Source organism: Daucus carota, chromosome 3 (assembly GCF_001625215.2).
Source record: "Daucus carota subsp. sativus chromosome 3, DH1 v3.0, whole genome shotgun sequence".
In the NCBI taxonomy this organism is placed as follows: domain Eukaryota; kingdom Viridiplantae; phylum Streptophyta; class Magnoliopsida; order Apiales; family Apiaceae; genus Daucus; species Daucus carota.
This window is the reverse complement of record NC_030383.2, coordinates 34881569-34899601: the sequence shown is the minus strand read 5'-3', so window position 1 is coordinate 34899601 and position 18033 is coordinate 34881569. Positions and strand designations below refer to the sequence as shown.

Here is an 18033-nt window from a genome sequence, read left to right as displayed (position 1 = left end):
ATGTATGTATACTACAGTTGTCTTGAATTGCCTTCTTTAGTATTCTCTTGGTCTCTTCTATTTCTAACATTTTACAGATAGAGCAATCTATATCTTGAAGCAGAATAGATGTGAAATAGGTACAAAAAGGAAGGGTTTAGTATCTGAATCTTTGTGGTAGTCATTCATGTTAAGAGTCCACTTCAACTATGTCCTACCCCGTATATGCAGTTCTTTGAAGCTATTACAAATATAAAATTTGATGGTCAAACTATTTCAAGCTAATTTCCTCTTTTATTTTGTATGACAGGGCTGTGAAAAATTGAGGGACATTGTTTAGTAATTTAGAAGATGAACAACCCAAGAAAAAGGTGCGGTTATGTAGTCATGAAAGCCAGCGGATTTCAGTTTACAATGATTGGCATCACTTGAATCATGGATAAGTTTGCAATTAATTATAAGAAAGTTGCTTAGGTGTGTTTCTTGACACAGTTTTATTGTTTGTAATTACTTTTGGTTTTGTTGATATATATGTCTGAAAGGGGCCGGGCTATTCTTTATGAGAAAATAACTCTTTTATGTTTCCCCATGAGGTGGTGTACATGTGTGCAAGGCATCAAGGGCTTATGTGGTTTATTAAAATCTGAACCAGTTTTATGATGATTTAAATTTTTTAGAAAAATCTCATTTTATGATCGACTCAGAGAGAATATGCAGGCCTTCTTAATCAGTATAATAGCACGACGCAAAATACCAAGTATTGTGATATATTTAAAACTTTTAGTTTTGTTTGTAAACAATAAGTATTTTACTCCTTTCAAGATTACAAGTGCATTTTTATGTCTTTCCAAATTGATATGTGTAGGTGGATATACTATGTAGTGTCAATTTATATGTTTTTGAATGCAATCATGCATGGTCTAATCCATGAAGAATCCCTTAGAAAATAAGATGTGGACTATATTTAGGGGTTGTGAAGGGCCTCTCAGGATAAATAGATTATTGTCATTGTCAATACACACAACCTAGATGCACTTATAGTGGTTCTAAGAAGGTGTTACTTAGCTGGGTTTGTATTTTACAAAATTAGTCACCATAATATATTTACTTTTTATCTTCAGCCTGTTTATTGATCCGTTTCAATTCTCTCCATAAACTGGAATGGCAAACACATATAAGTAGTTAAAGAAAATACTACTGCTTGGCAAATTTACAGACACACACGCGTAGACACGTACATCTACGCATACACAAAAGTGTTGACACTTATAGGTCGGCACTATCTATTAGATGGCTTATATTGACGTTACAAAATTCAGCCTTCATATACCAGTCTCTATCACACCACTTCGTCATCTGCAATTTTTGCTGGAGTGAGGAAGATTATATACATGTGTAAGCTTCTATCTTCTATCTATATAATAAATCCTGAATCCTATTACCAACATATTTACACCCCCTACCCTAAAACTTCATGCAAAATTACAAGTTTTGCCATTCGTTTTCAAAGCATGTATTACAACAAGTCAAGCTTCATTAATGTTCCGACAGTACAACATTTGTCATATTGCGGCGTCTTTACCATCAGTTGTGCTGCCTGTCTGTGCATATCTCTATTAATTATATTAATTAAATCAAATCTTCCTCAATTGGAAGGACATTCAGCTGCTGGAGTTTCAAGTCCAAATTGTTTTTTTCTCAACTCCGTTGCTCTGCTAGCCACTACTCCTGAATCAAGCGATGAATTCAAATTTAGATCTCAGTTCACTCTTCAGCAGCTGCAACATACAAACCCTAACCCTCCAAATTCAAATTCGCATCTCTGAAACTCTTCATTATCTCTTGATTTTGCTGCGAATTTATGAGAGAGGTATGTATTTTCCTGCAATTTTTTCATGTATCTTCCCACTACTCCTGATAACAGATGCCTTCTCCTAACTTTCAGGCCAATTGGGATCATCTGAAGCTTGATAATTTTACCTCCTTGCAAGGTGATTTTGGATACTTTTTTGTGTTAATATATTTTGTTGTGTTTATGGTTGTTACATTCTGTTGTATTTATGTCGGTTTTTTTTCATTTATTACAACTGAGATGTAGACAGCCCAGTTCGAAGGAGAAGAAAGATTGATGGGTCGAACATAACACATCAGGAGTCCTCAAATACACAGAGTAAGTTGTAACCCACACTGCTCCCATTTATTTGTTCATACATTGAGGAACTGTTGGAGATTTCATTGTTGCATTTTCTACCTTATTTTTAGGTGTATTGAATGGCAGTCCCACTCCCCCTCTACCCACATTGAACTCTAGACAAAAACTCTCTAACATAACAAATTTAGGCGGTACGCGCACTGTCATTTAATTTCATTTGTTGATTTGTTGATTGTAAAGATTGTAAAAGAAACAGAGTGAGTAAAGCAATTGTTGCATTTTGTACCTATTTGTGTAGGTGTGTTGAATGGCAGTCCCACTTCTGTTGTTGCTAATTCACTTGGATTCCATACTCCCCCTCTGTCCATATTCAACTCTAGACAACCACTCCCGAACATAACAAATTTAGGCAGTATGTGCATTGTGTTTTAATTTTATGAATTTTAAGCTGTAACGTAAATGAAATGGTGTGAGTAAAGCAATTGTCAATTTTTCTACCTATTTTTCTAGGTGTATTCAATGGCAGTCCCACACATGGATTCCGTACTCCCCCTCTGCCCACATTGAATTCTAGACAACCACTCTGCAATATAACAAATTTAGGAGGTATGCGCATTGTCTTTATGTTTCATTTTATGTCGAATGTATGTTTTAATTCACTATTTTTTATGATAATAATGTAGTTCAAGCAACAACCCGTAGTACTACCAAATCCCAGTATGATGGAAGGTACAAACTTATCTAGCCCCAACTTCTCAGATGCGTCATTCACCAAAATCTACATACATTATTAAATGGTGTTATACAAACTTAATGCGCTGCTAAAAACACAATAAAATGGATTCAAATACAAATAAACTGGAATGTTACCTTGGGGGTAAGATTCCTCAACAAAGTGACTGTGGTCAATTGAGAGACTGTACTTGCAAACACAGTTACGAAACCCATTAAAAAGGTATTTAGAGCAAAGTTTGTCTACCTCATACACAGATCTTTTACTGGCAGGGACTGAAGTTACGGCGGGATAGTTCATTTCAACAGCAAACTGAGTATAAATCTCAAATCGAAAATCAGGGCCATCCAAATAGTAGAGACGAACTACATTATAAGGATTCACTTTATAATGGTCCATCCACTCTTCCAGACCATGAAGACGATGATCACCTTTGTCAAAAGTACAAGGCCAGAGGTCATTAGATGGACCATGCAAGACGAGTTTGCTGGGTAAAGAGTCCATATATGTCACATAAAATGGAAGAGGCAGCTTCTGCATGAAAAGAAGACAACTAATCAGCTGTAAAAAAAAATTAGAGCTTTTGGAAACAATGAAGAGGTGGAAACTATTACCAATTTCCCTTTCTTAAACCCTCCACCATAGTTCAAACACATGAAATCTAATGATTTCTCAACAGTACTCATTGTAACAAACCCTAAAATGAAAAAAAAAATTAGAGTTTAAGAACATGCGATGGATCATAAAGTACAAATGATACACAGCAAAACAGATGGAATATTACTTACCAAGTGCAGTAGCAGAGGGAATTAGCAGAAGTGGAAGATGAAGTGAACTGCTCTGATTTGCTCTGCTTTATGAAACGGCGAGTTAATTCAAATGGAACATAACCCCCAACTACCCATTAATAGTGTAATAGCCCCATTACTTTAATAGCCCTGTAATAACAAAACTCAGGTATATAAGTTTGACTTCTTCATTAAATAAATAACACAAACGGACAAATTGATTTATAAGCAACTGAAAAAAAAAATATCTTTATGGAAATTAATTTATATAAATCAATTAATCTTAATTTATAAAAGCCTTAGCGGAGCGGGCAAAAATACTAGTTTCTAATAAAAATGTATACTGACAACAATTATTACTGTCAAGATTAAAATTTTAACTCTTATAAGCTACATGAGCTTTTTTAAAATGATCTCTAATTGATTAGATATACATCTATACCATACTATATTATAATAAGTCAACATGGGTATAATTTGTAATCCAAGGTTTTAGTTATATTTTTTGGTTTGGTACTCTCCTTTTGGTACTAGAAGTCTACAAATGTGGAGTCTATTAGTATCATATTGTTAAACAGTTCCAAATACTAAAAACACTCATAATAATACATTATTATATAATATTTCATTAAAAATTATAATGATGTTATAAATAAAATTATAAATATACAATTTTGATTTTTTTAACAAAAACCTTCATATAACTCTTTTTAACTTTAACTTTTTTCTAACTCTAATCTTAAAAGTCATTATTGTCAAAAAAACCAAAATTACAAAATTATGTTTGAAATTCGATTGATTAGATTACTGAATCTTTCAAAGCTATTACATGATTAGTTATGTTTGGAAAAGATTTGAATTTTCTGATTTTTTATTTTTAAATCTACGTGTACTAAATTCTGATTAAATGTACTAATATATATATATATATATATATATATATATATATATATATATATAGTCAGTTGAATAATATAATTTAATTAAAATTCAATTCATTAATACTAAAATACTAATAAAATTATGTTAAAATTCATTACGAACTATATACCCGCCCGTGCTTCGCACGGGTTAAAGGCCAGTAATATTAATTAATATTAATATTACAATAGGGCAAAGTTAAAACCCAGACCTCCAACGACGACGGACGACCAAAGAAACAGAGCTAATTGTGGTTATAAACACTAGCTTATAGCCCGTGCAAGGCACGAGAGCTTTTTAATTATTTATAAACTTTTTAAATATATTTTAAATAGTGTGAAAAAATTTAATTTATAAATAATAAATTAAAATTGTGTGTATCATGCCAAAGTATTAAATTCTTTCTATCAAATTTTAAATTATTTTAAGTAGAATATGTGACGCCAACTCCTATTAGATTATATTTATAAATGTATTTTATATTAGAATTATTTTTTGTGATTTAAATATTTTCTTAAAAAATTTTATGGTTCGAGATTAAAATTAATAAACACAATTTGTTTTGAATTAAGAAGATGAATCATAAAAATGCAATAAGGTGGTAGAATTTGTTTTGGATTAAGAAAAAGTTTTTGTATTCGTTTCTCACATAAATTGGGCTTATTAATTTTAAAATATATTAGATAAAAATAATTTTGTGACGGTTCGATTTATATGATTCTACAAATAAAATTGGTAGAAAATATTTATTTTGGATTAAAAAAAACCAAAAACACATGAAATAAAGAATTTGTTTTGGATTCAGAAAAGGAATTATAAACATGCAAGTTGATGTCAGTTTCCTTTTAGAATAAAATTTAATTTTGTTCTAATCTAACGGTGCTTATTTGTTCAATATACGATTCAACGGACGATAAGCTTTTGGACCATAGGACCATGCGACCAAATTATCTCCCTTACGCTTATTATATATAAGTATATAATGAGGTAATGCGTGCATGTCACCGTATTCGTTTATTTGTTCTTTTTTAAATCGTTCCTTGATGTACATTATTTTTGAAAATTTCACAGGCCTAAATGTTGAAAACTTTATCTTTTTTTCCTTAATATTAACTAATGTTAACTGATTGTTTCGATTTTGTTTCGACTGCTAATGGTATTTGATTTACTGATTTGCACGTTAAATGTTTGATAAAATGCTTGAGCCAGTTTCCAAACATGATGCAAGATGCAAGATAATTAAATGGTTCACTATGTTTATCCCCAGAAGAAGGTTCTATTTCTACTTTTTAACTATTATTCGTGTTTATATATGTTCAAATTATATGTACAAATGATAGAGATTTGTTGATATTAACATAAAGACGACCATATATGTTTCTAGAGAGTTAAATTTTATTGTGTTATTCTATGTGTACTAATTTTCTGTAATACTTAATTTATATATCTGACTTTTCTGTCGTTATTGCGGGACAAACATATCTATGCAGGAATCTGGGGAATGTGTTGAGAGGTTTTAAATGTGAAGTAAGCAAATACCTTGCATATGATTTCTTTCTCGATTTTGACTATGGTTTTTATCTTGAAAAACATATGTTCATAAAGTCTAAATTTGAGAAACTTTTATTTTTCAAATCATACAGGTCTATTGTTGTATTAGCTGGTTTCCTCAGGATATTTGGCCGAGAGATTCCAGAACAACCTATTGTAGCTACAAGTAAAGATAACTGAAGAAAAGTAAGTACTGCTCATATAGTTGTCAGTGATTAGGAACTAGCAATAACTTTATATTACTTTTGTATGTTAAATGCTCTTTCTATTTGGTTTGAGGGTTGTGGCTGAATTTAATGAGGTAGTATATGTAATTTTATGATTACTTTTTCTTGAGACACCCAGATTTGAACTTTAGTACAATGCTTTCTGTGCTAGATCTTAGAAATTAGGTTAAACTTTTCAGTAAAATTGAAACTTAGAAATAATTTTCATGATTTTATTCGGCCAAGTCCATATTTTTCTTCCTGTTTATAGGTATACAGATATAGAAAGTTCTTGGATGCTAAATCTCTCATAGAGTTTTGGGGCAAGATATGTTTTCCTTCCTTAGTGCTTATAAGATGGTTTTGTGATGATAAAGTATGTTCCTGTATATGATTCACAGGTTCCACCTCTTCTAAATAACTGTACTTTAATTTCATTTGTACACCAACTAAATTTTAAACTGCATTCCACTTCTAATAGTAATTTTAAATTTTAAATATCTATAAACAAGAGTGATTGTTAATTCATGCGGCGAAATTCATATTAAAGTGGTGAATATTGTTGCACTTTATTTGGACTTCAAATTAATATTTCATGAGATGCTTATCCATAAGGATTTGCGTTTTACTTTTTCTGCTGAAACTTTGCATTTATTATGTGTCAATATATTTTTTTTCAGAATCAAGTGAAAGATTTGCGTAGAGATCCTCTGGTGATTAATTAGTATAACCACTATCAGGTGTGTTCAATAAACTAGAGTCAATATTATGCATTGGCTTTGTGCTTTTTAACTAACGTTTCTTCTTCCTATCAGAAGGACCAGTCAATTAGGACCGCAAAGTGGTAAAGGAACCCAAATCATCAGTCCAGGTTGCGGGTAGAGCTAGCTGCTTTGGTAACTTCTGAATTCTAATGAAAAAAAGACGGTTTGCTAATGTACCAGATTTGATATGCTTCATTTTACTTCCATACAACGCGCAGGGGAAGTAGATAATGAAGAGCAATAGATTCGAGAATTTAAAAATTGTTAGACAATTGGAAGCAAAAGCCAATATATATCAAGTGCTAGGACATATTGATATCATCTTTTTATACTAAACTAATTCCCTGCCACTACTAATTTCTAAGGAATTGACCTCTTTGTCCCTAATCCTAGGGTATTTTTGTAACTTCCATAGACTAACTGGGCCTACCAGATCCACCTACAACCCGATACATTGCAAATATGCGCAGCTGCTACCTCCTTCATCTAAGAAAAGTTTCAAATTTTAAACTTCCTCAGATCTTGCCTGATATATTGTATACAAATATTTACAGCTTCCACCTATCACGTCAAAATTTTTGAATTTCTCAGTTTTAACTATCTACCTTTATGAAGATCGTCCATTGGTGACATGTTCAGTCATCTCACGGGTTAATATCAGCCATAATTGTTGTGTTTGGGAAATTCTCCAACATGGACCCAAACAAAAAAATCTCAAACATCTGCAAATCATTATGGTTGGTAATTATGATGCATATTGTTGTGTGTTATATCACTTTATAACCAATTCCTGGATCTAAACTATTAAACTCTTCTTTGCATCTTAATAGGTTCTAAACGTCCGCCTCTGACTAACCAATTCTCTCCTTCATCGATGAAACCTGGTATGTGTTTTATTGTGGCATTTTAGTTTATTTTAATTGGTTAGTTTGGATGATCAGATAATATACCATGTGTTTTATCGAGATGCTGATTATGATTATACAGTTAGCTATAAGGAGGCATATGAACCCAAGTAAAAAGTTCTCCATGAATGAAGCGAGTGAAAAAAAGCAAACGACAACTCCATGTTAATTCAGAAAATTCTCCCCCTGTATGCACTCAAATTCTAGCATCCAGAGTGAGAAACAAAACATATCTTTAGTCAAAAATTGTAAAAAATTCATGTATTGCAAACTATGATGCATGTTATCACTATATGAATTTCACACACAGTATTTATTAAGCAAATCACGAACTCAAAACACGTTTACACATCCTATATTAAAGCTCTAACTAATGTCTAATTGGTTTTTTTATTCCATGTTTCTATCTATAAAAATATGTTGGCCAGCCACTCTGTGAATTAGATCAGAAACTACCATAATACATTAATCTCCAATTCAAAAACTGCATCTCAAACTACCTTGATGCAAGACAACTCAAATTGCAATCAGTCAGGTCGTTAACATTTCCTTTGATTAACTATTCCTATTTCTCATAGAAAGTACCCAGTGTATTATAATCAGCATGATTCTTTTTTAAAACAGATCATGTACTTTTATGAACATGTTTAATGAAAATTAATTCTTTTCTGTTGTTAGCAAGCACACGTCACGAACGGATTCCAAACATCCATCATTTTCCAATATCATCACATTTTCCTAGCATTGGTTTATCAGGTTTGCTCTAGCACTATTAATTGTATAGGTACAGTAACATGTATTTTAATAGTTGTGAAATTTTTTACTGGAGTTTGATAATTGCATATAAATATCTGGGATGTGGAAATTAATGTGTTTTCTCTTTTAGCAACCACCCAAATTATGGCGGCCACCATTAAAAACCAATCTTCAATGACATCTCACTTTGCGATGAACAGCTCATCAAGTTCTACTGCAACTTTAACTTCTTGAATATAAAATTTAATTTCTTACACACAGGTTTGGTATATTGCATACCTCATTGAATCTTATTCTCATCGTGCTTCTAGCTTTATTAGGCTCCCGGGGCCAACCACCTTCCTCAACTGGACCAGAATATCATTGTAGGTTCTCCACCCACTTACTCAACATAGTCTTATGAACCGAAGATTGCTGGCTACTCAAATTGCAATCAGTTTGATATATGCAGTTATTTATACTCTATTTAAAATTCAGTTTTGGCTAACAACTATTCTTAATGCACATGATCCCAAATTCATAAGATGATATAATTCATTACTGTAGATAATGACCAATACAGTAAAGTATCAAAACAGCCTGCCTTACGTCATGCAACATATTCAAACACCGAAGAAAATGTATCCTGAGGTTAGTGTCGAAAGTGTTTCTACTCAATATAAGACATACCTTGCTATTGGCCAGTAACTAATCAATAATGCTACAGCGGTCTCAAACGAGTTCCCATGGGTCTGGTATTAACTCTGTTTTTTTAGCATAGAATGGTAAAACATATGATCGATTTCTGATCCTTTTTTATTTGATCATTCTTATTTCTTACTAAATAATTATTTTGTTGTAGCCCACAACATTCTTTCGTACTTTACTATTTAAAGTTCTAGATCGCACACTTTGTCTTATTCAGATAAGTCTATTAAAGATATTCATTTTTATCTAATTGGTAACTTTTATTATGTATATAATTATAAGATTATAGAGAGTATTTGCCCATATGCTCTGCAGCTAATTTTTTTTTTTTTTTTATCATAGTTCTCCTAATTTATCATAGAGCTTATATGATGTTAATGTGTCGGATCATAGAATTATATCTGATGAAGATAATATAGCGTGTAAGTATACTGCAGTTGCCTTGAATTGCCTTCTTTAGTGTTTTCTTGGTCTCTTCTATTTCCAAAATTTCACAAGTAGAACAATCTCTATCTTGAAGCAGAGTCTATGTGAAATAGGTTCAAAAAAGAAGGGTTTTGTATCTGAATCTTTCTGGTAATCATTCATGTTTCTTTTTTAATAAGATGCATGATTTTTGGTCCTAGATACCTTGCTATGTATTACTATCATATAATTATACTGTTTATGCTTTGTGTAAAATTTTTAATACTAATTACTTCTCGGTGATCATTTCTAATACAAGCATGTATGTGTTAAATTAGGAGTAGAAGAGATGATGATGTATCCCGGACGTAGAAACTAATTTTTCTCTCTCTAAAAGGAGATTGCCATGGCAAGGCTACTAATTAAGTAAATCATCAAGGTAAATGGAAAGAGTCCACTTCAGCTATGTCCTTCCCCGCATATGCATCTCTTTGATGCTATTACAAATGTAAAATTTGATGGTCAAACTACTCCAAGCTTATTTCCTCTTTTATTTTGAATGACAAGGATGTGAAAAATTGAGGGACGTTGTTTAATTATTTAGAAGATGAACAACCCAAGAAAAAGTTACATTTATGTAGTCATGCAAGCCTACGGATTTCAGTTTACAATGTTGGGCATCACTTGAATTATAGATAAATTTGCATTTTTTATAACAAAGTTGCTTAGGTGTGTTTCTTAACACAGTTTTATTGTTTATAATTACGGTAGGTTTTGTTGATATATATATATATATAAGAATACTTAGAATCAAACATAGAATCTCATCTAAACCTTGAATTAAATTCTAATTTTAAGCTAATTAACCTTTTATTACGAATAATAATAGTATTTAACATGTTTAACAACAATTATGAATTAAAAATAACATGATTCTATGTGATATTAATCATGTAAAGAATATATATGAGATTCTATTCAGGATTCTGTTTTGGATTCTATTCTGGATTCTATAATATTTCATATTAATAATTTGGATGAGTTTGGATGTTAAATATTATATATTAAGTTTAGTTAGTGTTTAACTATGTAATTATAATCTTAACAAATCATTTTTTATGAAAAATAAAGTGTTATGATAGTGTCTGTGTTGTTCTTTTTTTAAAATTGTTCTGTGTGGAGTGCAACCCATATATATATATATATATATATGAAAGGGGCATGACTATTCTTTATGTGGAAATAACTTTTTTAGGTTTCCCTATGAGATGGTATACATGTGTGCAAGGCAGCAAGGGCTTATGTGGTTTATTAAGATCTGAACCAATTTTATCATAATTTAAAATTTTTAGAAAAATCTCATTTTATGATCCACCCGGAGAGAATATGTGCCCCGTGTAACTTCACTCAAAAATTAAACGCCTTCTTAATAGCACAGAGAAAAATACCAAGTGTTGTGATATATTTGAAGTTTAAGTTTTGTTTGAAAAATACCAAGTATTATTTTACTCCTCGCAAGATTACAAATGCATTTTTATGTCTTTCCAAATAGATATATGTAGGTGGATATACTATGTAGTATTAATTTACATCTTTTTGAACGCAATCATGCATGGTCTAATCCAACAAGAATCCTTTAGAAAATAAAATGTGGACTCATTTAGGGGTTGTGCAGGGCCTTTCAGGATGAATAGATGATTGTCATTCTCAGTGCAAACAACCTAGATGCACTCATTCTGCTCACACACTATAAGGAATATTGGCCTTGAAAACCTATAATGAAATTTATGATGATAATTTAGAACCCGTAGATTTCTTGACTACTGATGGGGTTGCCTGAAGCAGAAGGCTTAATTTTTTTAAGTATCATGATACATCAGAAGGATAGGTTAAAAAATAATGGTTTTATAGCAAGACTCGAGCAAGATTGTTATACTCTACGAAGATTTAGGCCTCATGCACCCAACAAGACATCATAAATCATTACTGCACATATGTTGTGACAAACAGTATGAACTCTGAGAAAGGTCAGAGATCTATACCAAGTTGTGCAGCATTTTATTGCCATTCTTTGACACTTGACACCAAACAAATAATTATGCTATACAAGACACAAACTGAAACCAAGTTAGCCATATAGTGTATTCTGTGGATTGAATACAAAAGGCATGATCATTTTCTGCTTATAGGTCTCCTCTCAAGTGATAACATTTGCCGCTGAGTGAAGAGCATGAGGCGGAACATTTGAGGAAGTTTCTACTGGTGATTCAGTACGTCTAAGTTTCCTATTGCTCTGTCAGGGTTGAGCTTTTGGGCCAAGATCTGAGCCTACAGCAGGTCGTTTCCTTACTATCTTTCGAGGCTGAATGGCACTTATTTCAGTTGGGCCAGGTATGATTTCAGTTAATTTACAATTTTTCTTGGACTCGTGTTGTTTGTCTGCATCATTTTTAGAGGTTGACGAGCAAACTTTTCCATCTTTCTTTTGCTATACAAGCTATTGAATGAAAATCTCAATACAAGAAGGATTTTGCTGCATTAGATAATTATCTAGAACCCTCAATAAGAGGTATTGCATGTTGGAGAAGTCTGAATGCAAGTGGGATTGTTAAAGTGGAGGAAATTTTAAAGGAGGCAGATGAGTAGAACTTGGTGTACAAAGGAGTTTTCTGTTCTTTTCACTATTCAAGCATAAGGCCTACACCAATTATTACTATTTGTAATAATACTATTTGTAGATTGATCTTTTCGTGTTGATGTTTTCTTGATGTCTACGAAGACGTTTCGGTATTTCTATTCTATTATAAATATAGTTGAATTATATTTTTTCTTATAATGAAGAATAAATAATTTTAAAATTATAAATATAATTGAATTATCGTAGTTTTGTATTGCTGCACGGCCTCTTTGTCAGCCTCACGTCATAGCGTCCTGACTGCTGCATAAATTGTAGCCATGCATAGATAAGTTGTATGCATGATAGGCTTATTGGTTGGATTAACAATACTAGAGTGACACTTACTCCTATTCAGGCTGCTGCCGTGGCTGTGAAAAGCAGAATGCATCATAAAATCAACAAGTAAATACTCCTCTCATGTATCTGACTTCGAGCCAAGAAATTCAAAATAATCAACGGAGAAGGTAAACTCAACGGAGAAGACTTTAGCAGGGGTGATAATCATAGATTGAGTGGAGCTGAGGGTAAGAACCACACTGACCAAGCAAGAACCGACAAGGGAGATGGGCTTTCTGAAAAGGGGAAAGATGAGGAGGAACTCCAAAAGCAATTGGACAAAGTATATCAGCACTGGTTCCTACTTGAAAACGATGATTACGTAACAGCGCTTCAAAAAGGAAACATCAGTTTGCTGCCAGGAGCCCTTGCGTGTTAACTATCTTCTAGGAGTGGTCCCAACAGATCTGATTTCTGAAAGCCTAAAAGGTGAAGAAGATGCTCTCTGGGAGCTCCATAGATTCCTTTCAAATAATGGCTAGCGGGAAAGGGCTAGAAATCTAACTGTGGGGGAAAAGGACAACAAAGAATGGAGGATGGGGTCAGACCCTCTCTTTCAGCTCTTGCGCGGCAAGGAACATATGATTCACCCGAATACTAGGCCCTTGGCTTATGCAGGGGATAATGAAGGCATTCGTATGGCGCTCAAATCAGATTTATTATGGTTCCTTACAGGGTGCTTGCCGAGGAAAGGGGGAGAAACCAAAGTATGAACCGAAGCCCACAGTCTGGCAACTACAGTCCAAACTCTCATCTCAGACGGGAATTATGAAGGAGTTCATTCTAGGTTTCAAACACCTAATTGAGCCTTCGGTCTTCATAGATGCTATGAACAATAATGAGAAGGCGCTATCCCTAGCAGTAGGCCAAATCCATCACAAAACCCTGCCGGAAGATACTAAGTCATTCAAAGAGGCTGTACTCTCCCCTCCACCCACGCAGGCTCCAAAATTCCTGCAAGTTAAGCAAAATTTGCCCCCACGCACAAGTCCTATTCGGGGCCCTTGCTCAATCTTCTTTACTGGGATTGATGATGTTGTTAATGTAGCAACACTATGGCAGTTGTTCAAAAAGGCAGGCGCAATCAAAGACATCATCATGCCGCGTAAAAGGGATAAGTTTGGGAATCGCTTTGGTTTTGTGGTTGCCCAGAATGAAAGGGAGGCTGAAAAAATAATAGGTCATTTAAATGGACGCAACCAAGGAAGGAATACCCTCTATCTCGCAAAAACTAAGCGTAAGCCAGGTACTAAGCTTAGCCATAGTCCCACTAAGTCTAATCCACCTCAACGACAAGTCAATTTGAATATCCCCCACGTGGAATCAAAAGGCGTGGAAATTAAAAATCCGTCCCCAAACAAAAACAGGGTCGAAAGAGGTTCCCCGAACCAAGATACCACGATACGACCCCATCCCACGACCTTATCTCACGACTCAGGCCTTCAGGAGGAGTTAGATAAATGTGTACTCCTTGTTACGGTCAAAAAAGAAACAATTGGGAATGTTGAGATGATCGTGGGAGGCCTAGGATGCAAGGATGCCATCATTCGTGGTCTCTTAAATAATAAGTTCATGGCCTACTTCCCTGAAGTGGAAAGTTTAGAGGAAGTAGACCTCGATTTCTTGGGTATTGGCTTCCTGGAGGTACGGAAAATACAGATGGACGACCTCGTGGTCCCACATCAAGCATGTGTAGATATTAGGGGGCTCCCTATACTTGGATGGACAGAGGAGAATTATGCATCATTGCTACGACCATGGGGTGAAATCATTCATTATGGGCGTACTTTGGATGAAGATGCTTACTACATCACCCCTAAGTTGTTAATTGAAACTGCTCACTTGGAAAACATAAATGAAACAAAAAAAATTGATCTTTTGGGAAAGCAATGGTCGATAAGGATTGTGGAGACTTATGGAGTGGGAAGCGATTTACATGCAGATTCTGACTCAGACAATGACCCTGAAGAAGGGAATGTAGGACCTATTTTTGAAGAAGGACATAGTGATGAAGCCCCTATTCTGCACGATATGAATCTTGAGGAGGCGGAAGATCGTGTAACCGAAAATCATGATGGTACGGATGGAGCTGTCTCTGAGGGGGATGATGGATCGTGCATCAATCCAGTTACTCCAAGGTCGTTTATCCCAGAAGAACAGGACTGCCACAAAGAGGTAACAACTCTGAACACGCATCATACAATTGTTAATGAACCACCAGTAGTGGAAGAATCCCCAGAATTCGATCTTCACACAGCCAATTGGAAACCGAGAGAAAGGGACTCATCCACCTCCTTCCCAAAGTCTACAAGCGATGAAAACAAGTCAAATGTTGAGGACAACAGTGACAAGGAAGACTCTGACTCCTTCACCCTTACCTCTGGTGTCCTTAAGGAGCTCCAAAATATGAAAGTGCAGGTGAAGAGGGGTAGGCCTAGAAATTTTAAAAAGAACCAGTTCAACAAGCACTTTAAACTACCTCGCCGAAAGAAATCTAAGGGGGAGGGTCTCCAACAAATATCACATCAATTTCTCAACGCCAACTATGATGAGGCCGAGGCAATCTATGAAACATGCATGATGATGGGCTTGCTACCTTCAGGTTCGAAGGACCATTCTATCGAGCTTATAAAGAAAAATCTTAAGTAAGCCTCTCCCACCTCAGCTCATCTCTTACTGTTGTTTTTATGGATTTTGATAAGTGCATATTTTTCATATTTTTAAGTCCCTAATTATTGCTTGTTCTCACTTATTTATTTGTTTATTTGTCTTTTTTCAGGAATATTGCAAATGCTTGAAGAAATAAAAGAATAAAGCAAAAAAGAGAAAAAGATGGGAAGAAAAGGATCATAGGGGAATATTCTCAAGGAAGCATCTAGATGAGACACCTACACCCCCCTCTACCCTAATTTCCCCCTATAAATACACACCTCCCCATCATGTTTCAACCAACCTAGGATTTTCTCTTTTTAGTAGCCTCTCTTTTATAGTCTAGATCTAGTTTTAATTTGTATGCTCTCTTCTCATTTTGTAAACACATTTTAATATTTTAATGCAAGAGTTCATCTTTGTTTTTACATTTTTGTTATTTATGTTTCCTTTGGCTATGAAATCTTCCTCTAACTACAAAAATTTCAAAGTTGGTTGTAGATTGGAAGGAGCCTTAATGTAGTTATTAGCTTCTAGCTTTAAATTTATTTTTTAGAAAGTGCTTGAACTCTAACACAAAATTAATTTGTGTGTGGGGTTTGGTTTATTTAATCAAGGCTGTAGTAATTTAGTTGTCTCGATAAATCATTTATTTTAAATATTCAACAACCATCCTTGCTGCTCTCTGTTTTTAACCAGAAAACCCACTCCCCTGTTTTCGTTTTTAGGCTAAACAAATCTGTTTCTTTTAATTCAAACAACCACGCGACTACTGTTCTATTTTGTTTACTGTTCTGCTGTTAGAAATCTCGCCGAGTCTCCACCGAGTTGCCGAGCCATTTGCTGGGTTTTGGTTTTGTTTTGTATGACTGAGTCTTGTCTTGTAGTTTCTGAGTCGTTCTGGCTGTGTTTTCGAGCCTCTGGTTTTGCATAAAATCGAGTCACAGTTTTTTTTTTAGTTTTTAAGTCTCGTTTTGTCGAATCAAATCTCTGTAGTGTTGATGTGTCTTTTCTTCGTTGCTGGTTTCGAGTTTCTGCAGTTGGGTGTTGGAGATTGAATCTGCGTTTTTTCATGTTCTGGTTCTTGTTCTTGAGTTTACTGAGTTTTCGTTTCGATTTTGCCGAGTTGTAGTTACAGTTAGTTATCCGAGTTGCTGGGTTAGTTTGAGTTCCTGAGTCTCGAGTTGTTTGGTCCTATTTTTAAACCCATTTGCTTGCTTTCGATTGAGTTTTGTAGTTCTGTAGTTGTAATGGAGTTTTCTGTTCTTGCTTTTGTCGTGTAGCTGAGTTCCATAGTTGGATTTTGCTGCCAGATTTCTTTTTCTTCCGAGTTTGCTCGCGATTTTAGGCTGTAGTCTGGGCTCGAGTCTTAAGTTGTCCGAGTCGAGTTCCTTTTCTTCGCTGCTGGGTTTTCATTTAGCTGTTAAACCTCTACCATGTCAAATCTTTTTCTTCGTTTTTGTTTAAGCTGAGTCGTAGTATTCTGTATCGTCATGGGTTGTTTTGTAATAATAATTTTGAGTTCGCTGAGTTTATTGTTGCTTGCTGAGTTTGCTGCCGAGTTTCTTTACTGAGTTTTGGACCACGTCCTTACCGAGTTTTGCCTTTGAGTCGAGCTCGGAGCTTGCTGATTCTCGTGTTTTTCGTTTTGATAATCTGAATTGATTTTGTTTGAGTTCTGTTAGATAGAGTTTCGTAGCTGAGTCGACTCGCTTCGTGTTTATGTCGAGTTCCGAGTTTTCTTTGCCGAGTCACAGCCCTGTTTCAGTGAGTCTTTCGAGTTGCCGTGTCTACAGATTTTTGTTTTGTTGGCTGGGTGGCTGCATTACTTTTGTTAATTCGTAGTGCTAGTTTTGTTCTGTCCTTTGTCCAAGTTTTGTTTTTTTTTGTTAAGTTTGTTACCACTGTTTATGGATTTAAAGTTTATTAATTGGCCGCATAATGTTGGTTAGTTAAATTGTTGTTTTATCGAAATTTTACAAATTAATTTTTTTTGAGCAAAAATTTTACAAATTAATTGATTAGTTTTAATTGTACCTCTCTTTTTAGACTTAATAATTTTAGACTTAATTTTAGAAAACCACCTTTTCACAAATTAATTGTTCTAATTCGCCTAGGTTAGATTTAAAGGTTAGCGAAAAATAATTTTAATCTCTGTGGATCGAATCTTAAATATTAAAACGGTGATCGTGCGCTTGCGATTTTATAAGGTATATTTTCTAGCACATCAGATTTGCAATCTTTTTTATCTTGGAATGTTAGGGGTGCCAATAGCATCTCTAGTAGATATATAATCAAACAATTAATAAGTCGTGTAAAGCCAGCCATAGTTTGTCTTCAAGAGACTAAATGCTCTTCTTGGTCGGAAAAAAGCCTGCGTTCTCTTGGTATGCCTTACCCTTTTGGTTGGATAGAATCCCCCTCGACTGGACTATCTGGAGGTCTGCTCACCCTCTGGAATAAGAGCATATTCTCTATCTCATTCTCTAAAGTTGCGACAAACTGGTTGCTAATAAGAGGTTCC

The 18033-nt window shown here is 34.3% G+C and overlaps 2 protein-coding genes across 14 annotated transcripts; one reads left to right on the top strand and one right to left on the bottom strand.

Annotated features, from left to right (window-relative positions):
• Positions 1-2409: 2409 nt before the first annotated feature.
• On the bottom strand, positions 2410-3554 carry LOC108213670 (uncharacterized). The gene is made up of 3 exons (XM_064088868.1): positions 3479-3554; positions 3002-3398; positions 2410-2909 (listed from the first exon to the last, which is right to left on the bottom strand). The coding sequence occupies exons 1-3, from the start codon at positions 3548-3550 to the stop codon at positions 2896-2898; spliced, it is 483 nt and encodes a 160-aa protein (XP_063944938.1). The 5' UTR covers positions 3551-3554; the 3' UTR covers positions 2410-2895.
• Positions 3555-5657: 2103 nt separating this feature from the next.
• Positions 5658-15978, top strand: LOC108213669 (uncharacterized). 13 transcript variants are annotated; one of them, XM_064088626.1, is made up of 12 exons: positions 5659-5846; positions 6064-6100; positions 6217-6310; positions 7011-7070; positions 7146-7831; positions 7925-7978; positions 8082-8214; positions 8678-8755; positions 10186-10286; positions 12037-12238; positions 12880-15505; positions 15640-15978. In XM_064088626.1, exons 11-12 carry the CDS (start codon positions 13473-13475, stop codon positions 15656-15658), a joined length of 2052 nt encoding a protein of 683 aa, XP_063944696.1. In that variant the 5' UTR covers positions 5659-5846; positions 6064-6100; positions 6217-6310; positions 7011-7070; positions 7146-7831; positions 7925-7978; positions 8082-8214; positions 8678-8755; positions 10186-10286; positions 12037-12238; positions 12880-13472; the 3' UTR covers positions 15659-15978. The 13 variants fall into 13 exon arrangements, 12 of the variants coding, with proteins under 12 accessions (XP_063944700.1, XP_063944698.1, XP_063944697.1 ...); XM_064088630.1 differs by having other exon boundaries at positions 5658-5846; positions 7146-7226; positions 8678-10286; XM_064088628.1 differs by lacking the exon at positions 8082-8214 and having other exon boundaries at positions 5658-5846; positions 7146-7226; positions 7710-7831; positions 8678-10286.
• Positions 15979-18033: the final 2055 nt, after the last annotated feature.

Excerpts from the sequence above, each read along its gene's own strand:
- LOC108213670 (XM_064088868.1), bottom strand. The coding sequence starts at position 3,550 with ATGAGTACTGTTGAGAAATCATTAGATTTCATGTGTTTGAACTATGGT. Across the intron at positions 3,399-3,478 it reads GGTTTAAGAAAGGGAAATTG|AAGCTGCCTCTTCCATTTTA; the intron begins GTAATAGTTTCC and ends CTTTTCATGCAG.
- LOC108213669 (XM_064088629.1), top strand. The coding sequence starts at position 13,473 with ATGCAGGGGATAATGAAGGCATTCGTATGGCGCTCAAATCAGATTTAT.